General features: G+C 33.5%; 2 protein-coding genes across 3 annotated transcripts in view; one reads left to right on the top strand and one right to left on the bottom strand.

The window, feature by feature from the left end:
* Positions 1-1,423: 1,423 nt before the first annotated feature.
* Positions 1,424-6,916, bottom strand: LOC128187812 (transcription elongation factor SPT4-like). The gene is made up of 4 exons (XM_052858420.1): positions 6,750-6,916; positions 3,416-3,522; positions 2,014-2,069; positions 1,424-1,836 (listed from the first exon to the last, which is right to left on the bottom strand). Exons 1-4 carry the CDS (start codon positions 6,816-6,818, stop codon positions 1,715-1,717), a joined length of 354 nt encoding a protein of 117 aa, XP_052714380.1. The 5' UTR covers positions 6,819-6,916; the 3' UTR covers positions 1,424-1,714.
* A 307-nt stretch (positions 6,917-7,223) lies between these two features.
* Positions 7,224-19,165, top strand: part of LOC128187806 (ATP-binding cassette sub-family C member 9-like) — a 39,370-nt gene continuing 27,428 nt past the window's right edge. For both annotated transcript variants that reach the window (XM_052858410.1, XM_052858411.1), the window contains exons 1-2: positions 7,224-7,963; positions 8,240-8,419. In XM_052858410.1, the coding sequence (XP_052714370.1) occupies positions 7,406-7,963; positions 8,240-8,419 (738 nt within the window). In that variant the 5' untranslated portion in view covers positions 7,224-7,405. The remainder of the gene's footprint in view (positions 7,964-8,239; positions 8,420-19,165) is intronic.

The following is a 19,165-nucleotide window of genomic DNA, read 5'->3' as shown; positions in this document are numbered from 1 at the left end:
TTGAAATGAGCTTGAATTTAAGTTCTATATCAACTAGAAACAGTTCCGAGCAGACCCAACCTAGCTAACAGAAAGTACATGTAAACCCCAACTAAACCCTGGGTTTACTTCGGGTTTACTAGTCTAAGAGTGGACCCAGAGTAAACCCAAAGTAAACCAAGAATGAACACAGAGAGTAAACCCAGTTAGAAGTATACCCCTTAAAACAGATGCTAACTGTGTATTTGGAATATACAAGGGGCAGAAATTACATGCAGTAGGATGGTAAGATAAAGTACTGGTTTGCTTCACACTTCAGTGCGTACTGTTGACCTCAAAAGCAATATCCAAGTAAACCCAAAGTAAACCCTGAGTATACCCAAAGTAAACCCCAAGTGGACCCAAATTTTCAAAAAGTAAACCCGGGGTTTAGTTGGGGTTTACTCTGGTGTTAGGTTGGGTCTGATCGGTGCTGTAGGTTAAGGTCAAAGCAGATTTCTCTGTTCATCTAATGTCCATCATTTAAGCAGGGAGATGGTCACCATCTCAATACTGTCTAGTTACTACAACAACTGTAAGTGACAATCCCCGATATCGATTCAATTTTAGTTTCCATTTCAGTGAGTAGTGGGAGATCAATTTTGGATACATTTTTAGAATTGAAAGGCAGTCTTAGCTTTTGGGCACAGTGGCCAAGCCCGTTTTAACATTAATTTCAATATCTTTATTTATGGTTACATTGAAATTAATGTTAAAACGGGCTTGGCCCCTGTGCTTTTGGGTATCAGCAAAGTGAAAGAGCATCAGATTATAAGATGCAGGTATATGGTTTGATTCCATGCAGTCAAGCCATTTTTATGCTTACATGCATTTACCTTATCCCTGGCAATATTCTCAGCAATTCATTTTAAAATTTAATAACTATGAACCCTTACAAAACTTTACTGATAAAGGGAGTTGATAAGTGTTCTGTACAAATTTAAAAAGCTAATTTGTTGTTTATGTTTCCAATGAATAAAATTAGATCAGATTTTAATTTCACTTTGTACTTATTATCAAAATTGTTGCTTTACCCCTTTCTGTATCAAATTGTATTTTAACAATCTATAAACGCTCCATTTATACATGAAAGTCACAACAGCCTTCCAAAATTTCAAAGAGACAAACACTGCATAACATTCAAATTATTTAATCAATAGTAAACTATCATTTATATTCATTGAAATTATTTCGAAGCGATTTTTACCTACAAATTGCAAAATTGCAAAAACTCTTCAAAAATGTGATGGAACCTAGAAGCCTTTTCATAATTATACAATTATGATAATAGTTCAAGTTTTTAAAAATAAAAGTTTTTATGCTAGAAACTTTAAGTTTAGCAATCATGAATGTACATGTATTAAAGAATCTGCATTCCACATCTACTCAAGTACCAATACACAAATTATCCAAATCCATTGATTTATTTTCTCATAAATACTCAACTTACACATAGCATAAAAATGAAAAAAATGAAGAATGTAAGTAGAAACATACATGTAGTAGCATTTTTTGTCTAATGTGCACATACACAGCCATATGTTTTAATGTCATAAAAAATAAATCGCCCCACTTCTTTCAGATTCTGGTAAATTTCCCATCTAAATCAGAGATACATTCAGTCTCTCGCTATGACAGGAATCATTCCACCCTTGTCCACAACTATCCACACAGTCACATACAAGCAATGTTTCCTTCATGTCTTCAGACTGGTGTCTCTTGACCGGTAATACACGCCTTTACTTTTGAGGTCCCTGACGGTGCTGGGGTGGAGTCGACCAGTCACAGATATGGCATAGCACCCCTTAACAAATCTACCTGCAATACAAAACACCCCAAAACTCATGGTCAAATAATAAAGCTGTGGGCGGTCAAGTTACTTTTAGTTTATCTTTATCACATGAATAAGTTTTTTATTTTAAGTTTAGATGTAACACACTGCTCTGACAAATGAAAATATTTGATATAAAGAGAGATAACTCTGCTAAAGCTCACCAATTCGCTGCCACTTGGCCACCCAGCTGTCCTCTGGACCCATTAAAGCAATTAATCTGTTAAAAAGGTATGAAATGTATTACAAGTAATAAAAGAACTGTTTATTAATCATTACTAAATTAATGATTTCACAACTGAAGATTAGAACAATGACTGCTTATCAATCACAAACTAATAGTTTATATTTCTAACATTACGATTAAATATAATTACATACTGTAGACGTATTTTTTTCCACGGGGTCATAATTCCGCGGAATCACAGTATCAATTTAATCCGCGGGTAAAAATTTATGCGGTTCTTTGAATGAAAAAAAAAATCATTTGAATAATTATTATTAAATTTAGTTCTGAGCGTTTCATTACCTAGAATCTGTCCAACTTTGGACTTAAATTGTAAGAACTGTTCACAGTAAACAGTAATTATCGGTTGTGCACTGGTCGGTAGTCATTAGTTAACCGTCAAGATGTTACGACGCTGGCTAAAATCGTTTTGTGATCTTTATTAACTGTCAATTTATTGGTTCACATGTCGTTTAAGTTATGAGTTGATCAGTTTTATCAATTAAAAGTCAAGGCACAAAGGGATAAAAAAATTGCAGTAAAAACACGGGTCTTGGCGTGTAGTTAATTGGGTCATTGAAAGACAGACCCGCTTGGGGCTATTTGTCGTCTGACACGTGCCATTGTCTCAAGCTTGGAGAAGTTTAAATTTTATGCAAGTAAATTTACAGAAAATTCAATTCTTTAGGAGATTAAATTATCTATTATGTGAATTCTCAATACAAATCTGTTTGACAGTTTGCATAGATAAAAACGATATACATTGGGTACACGTATATGCAAGTGTTATATAATGTAGTAACTTCCGATTATCCTTATTCATGTAATGCAATTTCAAAATTTCATTCCAAAATGCACTTTAAGTACACTGGGAAAAAATTCCGCGGAAAATGTGTGCCCGCGTTCATAGCGTAAATTAATACCACGCGGACAAAAGTACGTCTACAGTAATTCAATATAGTGGTGAATGTCGGTTTTGTTTTTGCAAATTGATTTTACATAAGATCATTCCAAGAGACTGAAAAAGAACTTTGTAGTAAATTAAAACATACCCATGTATAACACAAATATAGTCAACTAATTGACAAGATGAAATCTTTTAGGACTTTTACACTCCCCCAGTTTGATATTTCAGCATGAGGGATATAACAAAATATGGAAGTTAGTAGTTCAGACTGAAATTATATTTAGTTTGCACATTCTATGTACATTAATTCTTCATTCATCAAAAGACAATTTGTAAATTAAATATGACAAATTGACCTCATCATACCAATGAGATGACACAGTTCATTGTATGACATGACTTGTCACTCTGATATTTAGGTTAGTAATCTTACCCATCGAAGTTGGAGCTGGTGCAGTCGTAGACGCGTTCCCTGTTGTTCTTTAATCGGAGATATTCCTCACAATTATCACAGCCATCATACTCAAATTGCTCTAGTGTCTGAAAAAATAAATGAAAGAAAATCCTTTTTATAATTATAAACAAGTGCAAAAATTATTTCAGTTCGACACATTTTACACCTATTGATCAATCATAGGAAATCACAAACTGGTGATATGTTCACCACCTCCACTTCTTTGTCAGAACCCACCAAATATTTCTATGTAACAGTGCTTCCGTTCAGATTAAAAAAAAATTAATGGGTTTCAACAAATACTTTCACTATATCAAATATGTGCTGCAAAGGTTCTCAAGCAAACTTAATGGTTAATTTGATCAATAGTAGTCCAGTAGTTGAAAATTTGAATACATCAGGAAGATTTTATTTTGTTTTAATAGTCGTTTTTTATCTCCCCATAAAATTTGAATTCCAAATAGAAAAGCTGAGAAATGAGTCTTCTTTTTGAAACAAAAACACAATATTAAGTGAATTAAATATTGTGAAATATAATTTTTAAATTAAAAACTCTTTTCTTTAAGAAAGAGTAACCTTACATGAACAAAATTTTACTCCTTTAGGACCTTTATTTTAAAAAATTTACTTGTTTAGGATCTTTATGGGTCACAATAGGCAATTTGGGATGTACCGTACATTTTCGGAACTCTAGAACCCTTTACCTTAACAGGCTGCAGTTGTTTTCACATGCCTAGATCGTAGAAATCGAGAATAGAGAGTCTGACTCTGAGGAATGAAGCCATGTTGTATTTTGAGTAAAATTTATCTTTTTGAAGACAGAAACACATTAATTATACAGAAATTCCTAGATGTATTTTTAAAAGAATGTTTGATTAGGAATTATAAAGTAAACATGTTTAAGTACTTGCCGACTTGCACCAATCGCAACTTCATGGCCCTTTCCAGTGGGCTCGGAAAAACACCTTGATTGTATTAACATCACTGGATGTTAGAATTTGATACAAAATGGAGTCGCTTCCCATTAAAACAAGTATTGGTTAGACAGTCTTGTATGTCGCTTCTGTGTTATATTTTAGTGTAATACTATATCGTTTACTTTAATGAAGTATAGCTCTTATCTCAACTGATCGTAAAATGTGTTGTATTTATATCAAGTTTTATAAAAAGGGGGTTGTCATGGACGCCTAGGTATTAATTCGAGGTGCTTTTCCGAGCATGCCGGAAAGGCCAGAGAAGTTGCAATTGCAGTTGCACTACACTGAAACACTATGTGCTATTTTTCTAAAGAAAAAACGGTATTCTGAGATGAACACGAAAAATGAGTGCAATTTGGTTGGTAAAATAGGTACACCATTTAGGTGTTCGACCACCAAGGGAGTCAAACAACCGATCAGGGGTCTGTGTCCAACAATCCTGTTTCAGAAAAGACTTGAGGTCACATAAACAGGTCCAGTACTCTCTTGATTTAGCTATATAGCTTGAAATAGCTATATAGCTTTATAAAGCTATTCAAAATAGCTTAATAGTGAGCGCAGCGAAGCGAGCTCTAAGAACCAGTGTGCGCGGGAAAAAGAACGAGCTAAACCTACAGTTCATCAAACAAAATTTTTTGTCTACGTCCCATAATGCTCTCTAATGTTTTCACCCGTGGTGCTATGCCAAAAATGGCCGACTTTTAACTCGTAATTTACGGTGACTTAAAGTTTGAAGACACGTTTTGAGTACCGCATATGCTTTGGCAAGACTCAAAAGATTTGTTACATGCTTCCATACCTCCGTATTGAGTCGAGAAACGTAAACAAGACGAACAAAGTCATGGATGACGTCACAGTGCACTCGCGCTATTTTTCCCGCGATAAATTTAGAGGTGGATCAAACATCTGTAATGAGTGTACTGGCTATTTCAGTATAGACTGCGATACCTGCCTCATTGACATATGATTTTTTTAAATTTTTTTTAAAATAGAGATTTTATGTATAAATACTAGCAAGAGCCATACTTTGCTGTCATATCGATCCATTTTTAAGCCAACTGTGCATGCATGTACAGTAGGCAGGTAAGTATATGAGTAGGGAGGAAATAAACAATAGGATATTTTGAACTAAATAAAAAGGAATAAAATGAAAAAAATAAACATTTAACAAAATTATGTAGATATTGCATATAGTCAGACCATCAAATTCAAAAGTGGGAAATTACACACCTACAAACAGGAACCGGGCTCTCTCTCTCTCTCTCTCTCTCTCTCTCTCTCTCTCTCTCTCTCTCTCTCTCTCTCTCTCTCGGGGTAGGGGGTTGCGCTGTATGTATCATAACCATTAAAATTAGTACCTTTGGCATACTTATTGTAGAGCAATACTCTCTCAAAAATTCTTTGACGTTTGTTGATACCTAAATAAAACTATAAGTTGACAATGATCCAAAGTAAGTGCAATTCTTGCTGCGCTCGCCAGAACGGTAGCACCGTAAAACATATTAAAGCTATTTATTTGCAGTTTTTGAAGATAATATTTATTGTAAGAAATAGACGAAAAATTGCAAATAACTTGCTACTCATATTTGCACCATTGACCATTATAAACTTTACCCAAATTAAAGATAGTTTTAACACTGCAGCTTTTAAACACTTTTAAGCAAAAAATATGTTTCCATTGTTTGGGTAACTGTTCACCACTTTGTGTGCAATGAGGCGTGGATAAGTATCATTTCTTCTCAATGTGATAAATCATTACCAATCAATTATCTTGTTCACCATAACTGACCTCCTTTATATTTCATTCAAGAAGTAACTGTGTGGTCATGAATCAGTTGCCCAAAAACTTTTAGTGCAAAGTCTCTTAAGGAGACGCAAACTTACGAGTAATCTTTACATGCATTGTTTACAGAACAGTTCAAAGTTGAAAATTATCACTGCACTAAAGTGCGATTTTTTATACATACTAAAAAAATTGCACATTTAAAGAAAATGTATGACAAAATAGCTAAATGAAGATACTCTGAATAGCTTCATAAAGCTATTTAGCTTATTCAAGCTATATAGCTAAATCTGGAGATTGTACTGGACCTGATAAAAAAAAACGTATGTACTACCCATGTAACCTGTTTCAAAAGAGTTATAGGCTCTTGTATAAAAGTGACCTGATGTTAATTCTTCTGATCAAACACCTGGTGAACTAAATACATATCATGATTGATGAAGTGACTAACAACACTGAACAATAGGACCTGAGCACTATAAACAGGCTGTCAGAATCAGACTGTACTTGTGAGTTGTGACTACTTTAAAAAGGACAAAACATGATTGCTTACCTTAACCAAAGAACATAAAAGACAAGCCCTTAAATTTCTCTGGTCTTTAGGAACCGTTTCAAGTGACATATTTCGTCAATATCGTGCTTACTACTTGGTATGAAAGAATGGATCCCAAGTTTTTCACTTATTAGTTCATTCGTAAATTATTCCGCTATCTATTGTAAACAAATTAAAAATACTTTTCAATTCTATGTAGACATTTTCATAAAATTAAATATATACATTTTTTATTATTCATATCTTATCTATTAATTATAAAAATCATCTACCACAAAACTCAAATAACACCGAATTATCTAATCAATGCGGATGAATATCTCCTGGATTTATATCATGGTTTATATGCTATTTAAGAAAAAACCTTTAATTATAATTATTGAAATTAATTTTCAATAATGTTTTTCCTTCTAAACATGAACCACTGAATTTTTTGTGAACATTTCGGTGAAAACTATTTATTTATTTAGCGGAAGTCGCCGGTAGACAAGAAAAGGTGTTGTTCGGCAATTTCTGTCGCTGGCTAACAGGGGTTATTTTATGGGTCGTTCAATCGGTTACCTGGTTATTATGCAATCTGACCTCTATTTAACGAGCGTGACGACCTCCCGTTATATACATTTCAGGCATCCCTCAAACTCATAAGGACAGCGAACATGTCGTTTTGCGGATCAAAACACAGAGCGAGGAGTGTTGCTGAGGGTGTTGTGAAAAATGAATGTTTTGTAGATGTTCTGAATATCGTGCCACATGCAATATTTGTGCTTGTTAGTTTATTTATACTAATAGTTTGGTGCAAATCCAAGTACTACAATGCTACAACGTGGGTGCATTTCAGAGGACACAACGTACGGTGGACGTGTTCGTTATTTCTAATTATTGTCATTGTGACTGAGATATCTGAAGGGTTCATGTCAGATGCCCGAGATCCAGACACTGTGAATTTCCATGTGTTTATCCCACCCATCATCGCCCTCATTGCAACCATTCTCAGTCTTGTATTTTATCACAATATAGAACAGTGGAATTCACCAAGATTTTTACTTATTATTTTAGCCTACTGGCTATCAGTGTTGCCAATCAAAATCCTGAAAGGTATTTCTCTGTATCAGAATGGTACAACCTCTGCTCATGTTAGAGTGTTGTTAACATGGACTGATGTTGCGCTGTATGTGATTTTATTTGGTGTTGAGGTCAACGTCCTCAGGGTTCAGGTAAGAATTCTTATTTTACTACAGCCCTCTTCATTACACCTTGCACCAGAAAATTTTTCAAAGGGAGGCCTACTTATAAAAATTTTACTATGTAAACATGGTAAATATAAGAAGTTTGAATTTTTCAGGAGTTTGGTGGGGGGGGGATTCCCTGACCCCCCCCCCCTTTAGATTGGTGCATATCCATTTACCTTGTCATTTATTTTACCAACTTGGTATTGTTATAACAAGAACTAATTTTGATAGAAATATATCTTTATAATCTTTGATTTACAGAAGTATGCATTCTTCAAGAATCCTGTGCCAGCAAAAAGTCCATCCGATCTTGGAGGAAGCAAGTTTGTCTACAAGCATGTCAATTTTTTATCCAAAGTCACCTTTTGGTGGCTGAATGGTTTCCTTGTTGATGGTTACAAAACACCTTATGAACAAGAGCATCTAGGAAAATTACCAAAGGTTTGAGTTTTTTTAAAGTATCATACTTTATAGTGCTTGGAGATGCTTATTGGGCTGCCTGTTATTAATCTAAAGCTGTGTTCTAGAACATTAAACATAATGAAACATACTGTAATATAAGTCAATGACATGCAGAAAACAAGGTACAGTTTCTTTCAATATATGCCCTAAAATTCAAAATTTCTTTAAATCTCATGAAAATACACATATATTATCTTGAATATGTGTGTACAATACAATATACACTTTTATCGTGTTTCAAAAAGTAATTATGACTGCAATATTTTGGCATATTTTTAAGACTTAGTTAGTTAAAAATGATGAGAAATGGCACATTTTCTCATAAATTTTTAAAAAGGAAAATGTGTCCACAGCCGTTGCCCACCACAAAATTAACATGATTAATATATTTTATGTGATATCACATGATAAAGTTATAATGCGAGTATCATTGTGGGCGACAGCTGCGGACATAGTTTTCTATTAAAAAACCCCACTGAGGAATTGGTGTCTTCTGCTCAGTTTTATGAAAATTACAGGAAAATGCATTGTTTATGATGTCAGAATTATCCTTGTGAAAGTCTAATCGGGTATCACTTTATAGATTCTTAGTTTATGGGTATTCTTGTATAAATGAATGTTACATTTCAATCTTTTGTGATATTTTTCAATAATCACTCTAAAAGAGGGCAAAATACACTGTATGACTGAAACTGTATCTACATGTAGTTCTTAGCATCCTATCAACAAGATATGAATTTTACAGGACACAAAACATATTAAACACAAGTCTTATGTTTATTTGTTTGGAAATGAAATTAATTATGATTAGATTTTACTCTGAAAGTCTTGAAACTGATGCTTAATTGCAGCTTACACCTTTTTCATGTTTTTTTTTTGTGTGGACAGACACCAAAATGTGTTGTTACATTTGTCCTAAAAATACTAGCGGTAGTATATAACATGTATCAAAATATAAATGCAGCACCAATAGGCAAAAAGATTAAAAGATAATTATTTATTATTCCTAGGGGACTTTTTTACATCTAAAGATTTGAAAAAAAAAAATTTGGAGGCCTTTTTAGTGTTTAAAATATACCTTTTAAACTCAGTAATAAACTAAGTTCAATCCTAAACTATGTCCTGATGAAAACTAAATTGGGGAAATTTGTTACAGTTTTGCAACGAACATCTACTGTAACATGTATTATAGATTCAAATGCCAAGGGAAAAAAGTGATGTAATTTGGCATATTAGGATTCACAATAATGTGTATTTTTTGGTCAATTGGGTGTAAAATTGTAGCTTGATCTGAAGGCTTATCACTGGTGTCAATATGACTGTTTTTACTTGATATTTGCCCTGAAAAAGTTTCAAAAACTTCAAAAGTTATTTAAATCATAATTTATGTTATCAGTCATCTTGATCAACAAATTTATTGATTATTTTGGATAAGGATCAAAGTTGTCCTCCCATGGTTTGGAAAGATTTTATGACAGTTGCTGACAAATGACCCAAATGAATCTATAATTTATATGAATAATCTTTTAATACATTTGTAGTACTGTAAAATTGATTATTGATACTAGACCCTTTTCAATTTCCATAATCTACTCGTATAAATCGGCAAGAGAAATCGATCCCATCAAATATTCATGTACCAGTACCCTAAAAATTAACCTTAAGTTTGTGTATTTAAAAGCAGTGAGATGCCCATAATTCATAAATCAAATATATGTGAATGCACATTGATTACAAGTTTCCAATATTGAGGATATTCTATCAGTTTTCTGTAAAAAATAATGATGAAAGTGTTCCATAAAATGAACTCCAAGAGTTTGTGAGATACAAGTAAACCTAGGACAGCAAGTCCATTTGTTTGTTGTATGATATAAAACAAAATATTTAATAACATTTTTATTACTTTTTGCCAATTACATGTGTTTTTCTTGTTGTCTTGGGACAATACTGTACAAAACTTTTAGGAGTCACCTATTGACACTCTTTCACATCAAGAATTGCCACTCCCATTGTATTGGAGATAGGACAGTTGACAGATTAGAACGGTGAAGAAGTAGCCATGGGGAGATAAAGTGCATGTGAACTTTGCTTAGACCATGTGTTTCAGTAAAATTAGATCATCGAAGTTACACAGAAGATGTCTCGGAGAGACAGGGTGTCGATAAGTTTCCGTGACAGAGGTCAAGTATAGGAACATTTAGCGAAGTGGAGATTGGATTTTAGAACAAGATCTTATCTACAAACTCTAGCGATCTGTTTATTTCATGATAGAAAACATTTTGATGATTATGTTTAAATATTTCAGCAAAATAAACGTTATAGGTGAAGCATCTTGACAAGTTCTATCATTAGCCCGTGGTTCCTAATTCTTATGATTATTTTACATGAACTTCAGAGGCTACATTTAAGACCCCAGTAAAATCTAACATTTATCATTCCGTCTTACAACACAAGTTGATAGTTGGTGATTAAAATTAATATGAATTGTCTTTGAGGTGGTATGGGACACCTGTTGATACTTATTAAATAAATGTGAATATATGTACATTATGATCAATCATTATTATACTTTCACTGACTTAGAATTTTACAATTTTACAATATTTGATCAAAAAATATGTTTTAAAATATTTGGAAAGGTAAAAAAAATAAAAACCCTAGTGGAATTCGAACTCTTGACTTATGGATTCGTAGTTAATGCTCTAACTCATTGCACTATGCTGTTAGATAAGAGTTTTAGAAAAGAAAACATGTGTAAAATTATTAGGGTTTTCCGTTTTTCAACGGAAAACCCTTCTGTTATTCTACTGTTTCTTATTATTATTTTTTTTTTTTTCCCGCAAATTTTGTGCACGAGATTTCTCGAACATTTTTTGTCTGATTGCTATGAAACTTTCAGGGTATGTAGATGATATTAATATCTCTAGACGTTTTTTTCAAATTTTTAAAATTTACTTCCGGTTATGAGTTATTGCCCTTTAATTGAAAATTGGGGGGTCTTTTGTCCAGAGTTGATCTCGGGAACTACAGATGATAGATGCATGAAATTTGGCGAAATTGTCGGTAACATTTTATAATTTTGCTGGCATGAAAATTTTGGTAATTTCTTTGTTAGTTTTTGAGCTATTTGTCGCCAAAGTTTAAGATTTTTTCGGGGCTGAAATTTTGTTGCTTTTTGTATTATAACCTTTAAACTAAAAATATTTTGTTAATACATATAGAACAAAAGTTGTTTAGAATAACGAGAGCTTTCATTTAAAATTAATAAAAAAGGGCTGGCCCCTATAATTAGGGGTCAGCAGCTCATACACGTATTTTTCTGATAGCAAAAATCGTTATCATTTTATGAGAAAAAATTAATTTAGTTATTGTTAATATATTAAATAATGTCATTTGGTATCAAATTAAACAAGATCTGTCCTATATTTGTTTTCAAATTTCATAAAACAAATATGTGAGAATCGTACGTGAACGAGTTAATATGTCTACATAGACACACAAGCGAACAAATGCCACATTAAGGCCCAGGCATTTACTGCATTACGTTGTGTTGCGTCTTAGATAAATTGTTGTGATTCAATTTCATTTTTTTCATCTATATCATTTATGAATTCAATGAACACACATTATTTAAACGTTCTATGTGCAACTATTTGTCGGGGCGCCCCTGTTTGTGACCCCCGCGCGCGCGCGCCGAATGTAAACAGTAACGAACGGCATTGTAGAAAAGAGAGAGCCGTAATGCAGAAGAGAAGTTGTGTATTCTTTCGGTGTACACATGCATTTTCAATTTGCTGTGAAACATATGAACATGCACAGGGAACAATACTACATATTTGTTTAAGGAGGATATTTTTCTCGTGTGAATCGTTTACGAGGAAATTCTGACAGCCACACTTCTGTCGACGATCAGCCGTTGATAAGCTACGAGTAATAAAGGAGAAAAGATGGACATTAAAGTGTGTGATTTATGTGGATGTTACTGAAGAAGGTGAGGCTTTTACTACTTTTAAAGTTTCTTGTTAACTGGTTAAAATTTAGTATATAGTATAGATGTACATGTAAGTACGTGCACACTGTTAGATGTTTTTGTTATGGTGTGGGTGTTTGTTTAATAACGTGTAATTTTTACATGTTTCATGGGTGTTTAGACTCGCTCGAGGTTCATGGGGGACTGGAAAGGGTAACTGAATTTATCTATTTAAAAAAATAACAGATTGTGAATTTTCAACTCAAAATTCAAAGCAGGGTCTAATTAGAAACATATCATATATTCTTGTGCAGAGGACTCCAAATGTAGTCATGAATACCCTGTAGACATAACTTCAAGTAAATAAAATTGTATACTTCAGACTTCAGAGTTAAAACATGACTTTAATATCTTTATGATGCCGATCATTGTATCATTAAAGAGGTTTAGCAGACCAACGGGTACCCGGTACATGTACTTGTACATGTAGGTTACAAGTTAGAACTATGCCTACCATTCTACCAGTTCACATAATTTTTCTTGTTTAGCAGTTATGATGTGTACTTAAATTGTCCTTGTTAATGTTTTAAATGTAATTTTTTATTCTCTTTTTTTAATCTGACTACTGGCAGTACTGGCGTGCGAGCAGTTCTCGCCGAGGACCATTTCTCGCTGGTGCACTGTTACATCATATTTTCGTATATAATTTTATGTGTTGATAAAATGACGTAACAATGCACTGGTGAGAAATGGTACTCGGCGAGAACTGATCGCACGCCAATATTGATTAATTACAGACAAAAACTGAAGGTTGCGAGTGTTATTTTTAATTGAACAACATTGTTTAAAATAATTCTTTATATATGTGACGATCAGACCGGTTTGAATACCAGTGCCAGATAGCTCAGTTGGTAGAGCACCTGACTAGAGATTCAGGGGGCCCAGGTTCAAATCCCTTCATTATTTCTCCCATCCTGTTACAATATTGGTGTTGTGACCAACCCCTGGAACTAACAGGTTAACTCGATCCTGCCAGGGATGATCTTCGAGGGTGAAGATCATTTAAGGGGGAGGAATGTGACGGTCAGACTGGTTTGAATACCGGTGCCAGATACATGTAGCTCAGTTGGTAGAGCACTTGACTAGAGATTCAGAGGGCCAGGTTCGAATCCCACTTTGTTCTGTTGTTATTTCTCCCATCTTTTACATATACATGTATATCAGATATATGACAGATGATTAAGGTCATCACATGTTTTGCAAGATGCAATAAGTGTTAAAAACCTTTACTTTACAACAGAATACATTTAAGTGAATATTTATGTTTCTTGTTATTATTTGGTGTGGTTTTCTTGACAGTGTCGCATAAACAATTTACCCGCTCCTAAAACACAAACTTTCTTTTTGTGGATTCAGCTTACCGCTGATTGGCTGCTGTTGCAGCAGACAAATAAGATATGCACGCACAAAACACAATGAACTTATCAGAGAATGAGTTGAGTTTATTTAAACTGTTGGAATTTGGGTATTTTTTTTTAAAATGTATACTTGTGACAAAACATATATATGGTACATACAGCTGTAGCTTTATGAAGAAAATTTTGGTTAGACCATATATACCTATCATGCAAGTAAATGATATTTACAAAAAACTTGCAATTTATGGCGCACGAAATATACGCTAGTTTTATAAAGATTGACATACATGTAATGTACCACATTCTTTGAAAAATAATCTATTAAAAATTCTTCATTAAGTTTACTCATACATGTTTTATGCTTATTACACGTAGTATTATTTTTAAAACATGTAATTTATAAGAAAATAAACAAAAACCCTCGCTAAATTTATTTGCAAACAAAAAATACACAGTAGAATTGATAAAAAATGGTATACCAGAAGCTAATACCAGTACATGTACTTTGACGCTGTTCGGTGGGTAATATTCGTTTGTAATTTACGAATTGAAATATTGACTGTTGCACTACAAGTACGGTAATAAACTCTCTCTCTCAAACTCGACTCTCTCTTTCTCAATTTGATAAGTGTTTATACCTATGAAAATTTTTTAATATTATATTATGACTTGATATGCAAATTTTTGATCTTGTACTGCCTAAATGTTATGTCATGTATTGGGATATGTCATACTTATTACACTGGATGGTCAGTGTATTTTTTACAGAAATACTATGCATATGTTAATGTAAACACAGCTATTACTAGTACATGTATGTAAACACAGCTAATTATTTTTTTTATTTATTTCAGCTCAAAACAGACTCTTGTTACCACATGGCTTTTACCGGTACCTGTTGATTCTTGTGGGTCAGCTCCTGAGATTAACCTGTCACCTCTATCCACATGCATATTCCTTGTGTTCTACAGACTATTTACTGGTAATTCAAATTAAATCCGATAATGCATGAACAATAATGGAACTTGAAGAAAGCATCATGCCATGTTGTGGTTTGTGTTTGATAAGAAATTATGAAAACAAAATTAAGGCTGTTTAAAGAAATTCATAATTGCTGTGAAAATTTGTTTTTCAATAAAAGTATACAATTATGTTTCCTTTATTTTTTATTTCATAAAGATATTTAGATGTGTTTACATAATTGAAACCCCCCCCCCCCTCTATTTAATTGTCTGCATTAAGATTACATATAGGATATGTAAATGTACATTTGACTTTGAAATAACATCTGCTATGATAATTACTTTTGAAATGAACAAGAAACAACCTATTTCTACCTTTCTAAGGTATATATGCATAAAAAAGTAGAGAAACATGTCAAATTTGAACATTACTCTGTCTCCAGCTACCTGGGTGTGTTTGAATTTAATTCTAATTTAAGGCAGATGTCTAACTTGTAGGTTGTAACTTACTGTTTTAGCATGGTTAGAAGAAGACTAGAAATCAGAATAGATTAGATATTCACTAAATATGATTGTTAGCTTACTTTTTTCATGAAAACAAGAAATCACAAGCAGGACAGCTGTCTATTTGTTAATTAAAATGGTACAAATCATACAATAAACAAATAAAGATCACATTTTAGAATCATTGATGATTGTTTTCAAATATGTGTGAGAAATGACTCAAGGAAATTGCCACATGTTTCATAAAATTAGGTAAAACATTTCAAACCATGACTTTTTATGAAAATCAAAAGATTGGGGGATGGGGGGTATACATGTAAGGGTATTTCTAAGTGATGTGAAGCTTTTATCATGATTATATCATGTAGGCATATGTTGTATTGAATAAGGTTTCTTTTTAAAGGTGGTTGAACAAAAGTTGACCTCTAGATGTTTTACTATGGAGGACCCTGTAAATCTGTGTTTACTAAAGGAAATTGGAAATGGTGGGTTCACTTAAATGGCCATATTTTTATTAAACCTCAATGGAATTGGCAATATATGGTATTCTTTTTCTCAGAATTGCTTTAGCTTTCTTATTCTAAGACAAACCGTCTTTTCATAAAAATGTTAGTGTACTAAGTTAAAGATACAAGGAACAGTTTTGGATAAAGTACCGTCAATATTTTTGTAAAATTGAGAGTGACTGTACTTGAAGGTTTATCATTGTTGCGTAGATTCATGAAATGAATTTTAATGATTATCAATAGTTAGAGGGATGTCTCTTGTTGGAATCGGTAAGCAATATTAAGGCCCCTAATTTTAAGTACATGAGAAGCAGAAATAAATTGTGAAACTTGCGGCTATGACAGATATGTTGACTTTACAGTGAAATTGAAGGTTACAAACGGGAGGTTATATAACATGAAATGTAGGTGGATGGGATATTATATGCCTATTTAGTATTTACTGGGTATGAGGACAATAGCAAGTTTATTGTCCCCCAAGACAGCAAATATTTAATGAGGCAAAGCCAAGGGAAATAGTTGCTGTGGAATGGGACAATAAACTTGCTATTGTCCGAATAGTCAGTTAATTGGTATTTCATTATACAGAAGAAAACTTTATTTGTCAGCGATGCAGAATTTCTTGATGATAAACAAATTAGAGTTAAATCAAACTTTGTATTTAATGCGGAGATCTTATTAGGTCAGAGGTGTTCCGAGTTTAAGGTGATATGGGACACTTCCATGTTGTGACGTATTGTTTATCGAAATAAACAATAAAATAAAGTGTAATTATATAAGTACATGTAGTTTCTTCTCAAAAATGGTCACCTAACTCCTTAGCACAGTGGGTTAGAGGGTTTACTAGGAACCTGTAAGTCATGAGTTCGAATCCCGTTGGGGTTTTTACAATTTTTACCTTTTCAAATATTTTTAAAAGCTATTTTTTGGTTAAATATTGTAAAATTTGAAAATTCTAAACCGGTGAAAAGTTTTCAATTATATAGTACTTTAATCCACATTAATATCGACAGATGTCCCATACCACCTTAAAAAGGAGGGAAATCAAATTCTGCTAATGAATGGTTTTGATGACTCTTCACCATGGGCAGATAGCATGGATACTATTTTAGATAAAAAGGCATGTTTATGCGGGCGCCTTCTAGTGATCAATTTGTCGGTCTGTCCATCCGAGATGGCTTGACAGGAGCATAGCTTCTCTCCCCTTGGCCCAATCTGGCTCATACCTCATCCACAGGGTTCCTTTGGTTGAAGGATGTGCAGTGACCTTGAACCATGTTTTTAGGTATAAGGTTAAGGTCATAGCAGAATTATATATATAAAATCCTTGTCTGGGGCATATCTTTTTTCCCTTTGGTCCAATCTGGCTAATACTCACAGAGTGTCTCTATGGTTAAACGATGTGCAGTGACCTTGCATGAAATATCTAGGTAACGGGTGAAGATCATATCGGATCATGCAAAAATCCTTTTTTGAGAGCATATATAATTTCTACTAACCCCTATTTGGCTCAGACTTCACATAAGCAGAGCTTTTGAGTAAAGGGTGAAAGGGTGTGTAGTGACCTTGAACCTATTTTCAGTGAAAAGAAACTGTGAAGGTCATATCAGAATTATATTTTTAAAAATCCTTGTCCGGAGTATATCTTCTCTCCCTTTGCTCCATTCAGCCTCATACTTTACCCACATGATGCCTTTGTTCAAAATGTATGCAATGACCTCGAATGATATTTGTAGATGAAGAGTCAAGGTCATATCAGACAAAAATCCATATTTTAAGAGCATAGATATACTCTCCTTTTAGCCCCTATTTGGCTAATATTTTACCTTTACAGAGTTTATTGGTAAATGGCGTGCGGTGACCTTGAACCAAGTCTGTCAATGTGAAGGTCATAGCAGATCTTTTTAAAATTAGTTTTAAATAGTAGATTATTTTCCAAATATGCTTAATCTTGGTCAGATTGAACAAAAATGCATGTATGTTAGGGGGAATGAAATTGAATTAAAAGTTCTATGCCAGCTGGAAAAATTTCAAGTTATAGGTCAAGGTCAAAGCAGAATTCTCTGAAATAACATAACCGGGGCCCTTTGAAATGTTCACCATTTCAATGTTGTCTGGTTCATAGTAATTTTACATAGAAAATATTCACAGAAGTACAGTAAAGTAAACTTAACATCGATAAGTTTCTGACAATTAATGACGCAATGAGCACACAGTACGAAAGGTCAACCTTTTGAAAAGCAGTGAAGAGGAAAAGTTGCTCAGAATTATGTTTTAAACAAAATTGATTTTTTACATAAATTTTAATTTTGCATTCTGGGTTAAGAAAAAAGATGTTAGTTCCAGGTAAAGTAAACTTGTACCTAAAATGAAGTCAAATTTGTTAAGTCGTACTTAAACACATTGGTTTTTTTTGTTAAGTCGTTCTAGAAATGGTTAAGGGTTTTTGGTTAAGTCGTACTTACAAACATTCGGATCATGTTAAGTTGTACCAAGAATCATTCGATTTTTTTTTATCTTTTTGTACTTAGGTTTCTTTGTTACTAGATTAAGAACTCTGCTTCTTAGACGTACTTCTAGCGTTGCTTTCGACATTAGCGGAAAACCCACTCGTTGCTTTGCAACGAGCTTTGCTCTAGTTCTTTATTTTATTGTTTAATTCAATAGGAAGTACATCACAATATGGAGGTGTCCCATACCCCCTTAATCAAAATGTTAGTGAAATCCTTCTCTGTGCCATGAAGGAGCATAAGGCCGGTGCTTATCCCCGGTGTCCGTGGTGTTAAGCAGATGAGAGTCATCGACTTCCCCTGGATGGGACACCTGTCCATCTCAGGTTAACCCGCAGCGTATGCCGGTACCCAATTTTAGCTGGATGGACTGAGACAATGTAGATAAAGTACCTTGTCTAAGTGCAAAACACACAACATCAAGTGACAGCAGTGGGGTTTAAACCATCGACCTTTCGGTAACTGGCTTAACACCCATGACCACTGAGCCATGTGCTTCAATTAGTTAATTAGAATGTAGTTAAGAATAAACAAGGTCTGTCTAAGTCATTGGTCTTAGTCTAATGAAAGGTATTGATATTAAAATATTTCATGTACAAATTTGAAAAATAATTATATCAGCATTCAACTCTGTCTGTATTTGTTGCACTTATCAACAAATAGAGTTCTGGAGAATCTTAAATTGATTTTATTATTATTAGTTCAATTGTATTGAAGAATCGTAGCAAGGTCAACTTAAAGCTGAACTTTAAGTACCAGTACTTTGATTTAGTGGACCTGCATTTTTTGTTAGTTTATTTGGAAGGTTTGGGGTGGAGGTAACTGATCTGTGGGATGGTGCATATCTTAATACAG

This window comes from Crassostrea angulata, chromosome 6, assembly GCF_025612915.1.
Source record: "Crassostrea angulata isolate pt1a10 chromosome 6, ASM2561291v2, whole genome shotgun sequence".
In the NCBI taxonomy this organism is placed as follows: Eukaryota; Metazoa; Mollusca; class Bivalvia; order Ostreida; family Ostreidae; genus Magallana; species Magallana angulata.
The sequence above is the reverse complement of the archived record's forward strand: the minus strand, read 5'-3'. Positions and strand labels throughout refer to the sequence as shown.

What these genes read in the sequence shown, in the direction of transcription:
- LOC128187812 (XM_052858420.1), bottom strand. Translation starts at nt 6,818, where the DNA reads ATGTCACTTGAAACGGTTCCTAAAGACCAGAGAAATTTAAGGGCTTGT. An exon ending in TTTTATGTTCTTTGGTTAAG is followed by an intron (nt 3,523 to 6,749) that starts GTAAGCAATCAT and finishes TTATTTTTTCAG; the next exon opens with ACACTAGAGCAATTTGAGTA. An exon ending in GGCCAAGTGGCAGCGAATTG is followed by an intron (nt 1,837 to 2,013) that starts GTGAGCTTTAGC and finishes TTTGTATTGCAG; the next exon opens with GTAGATTTGTTAAGGGGTGC.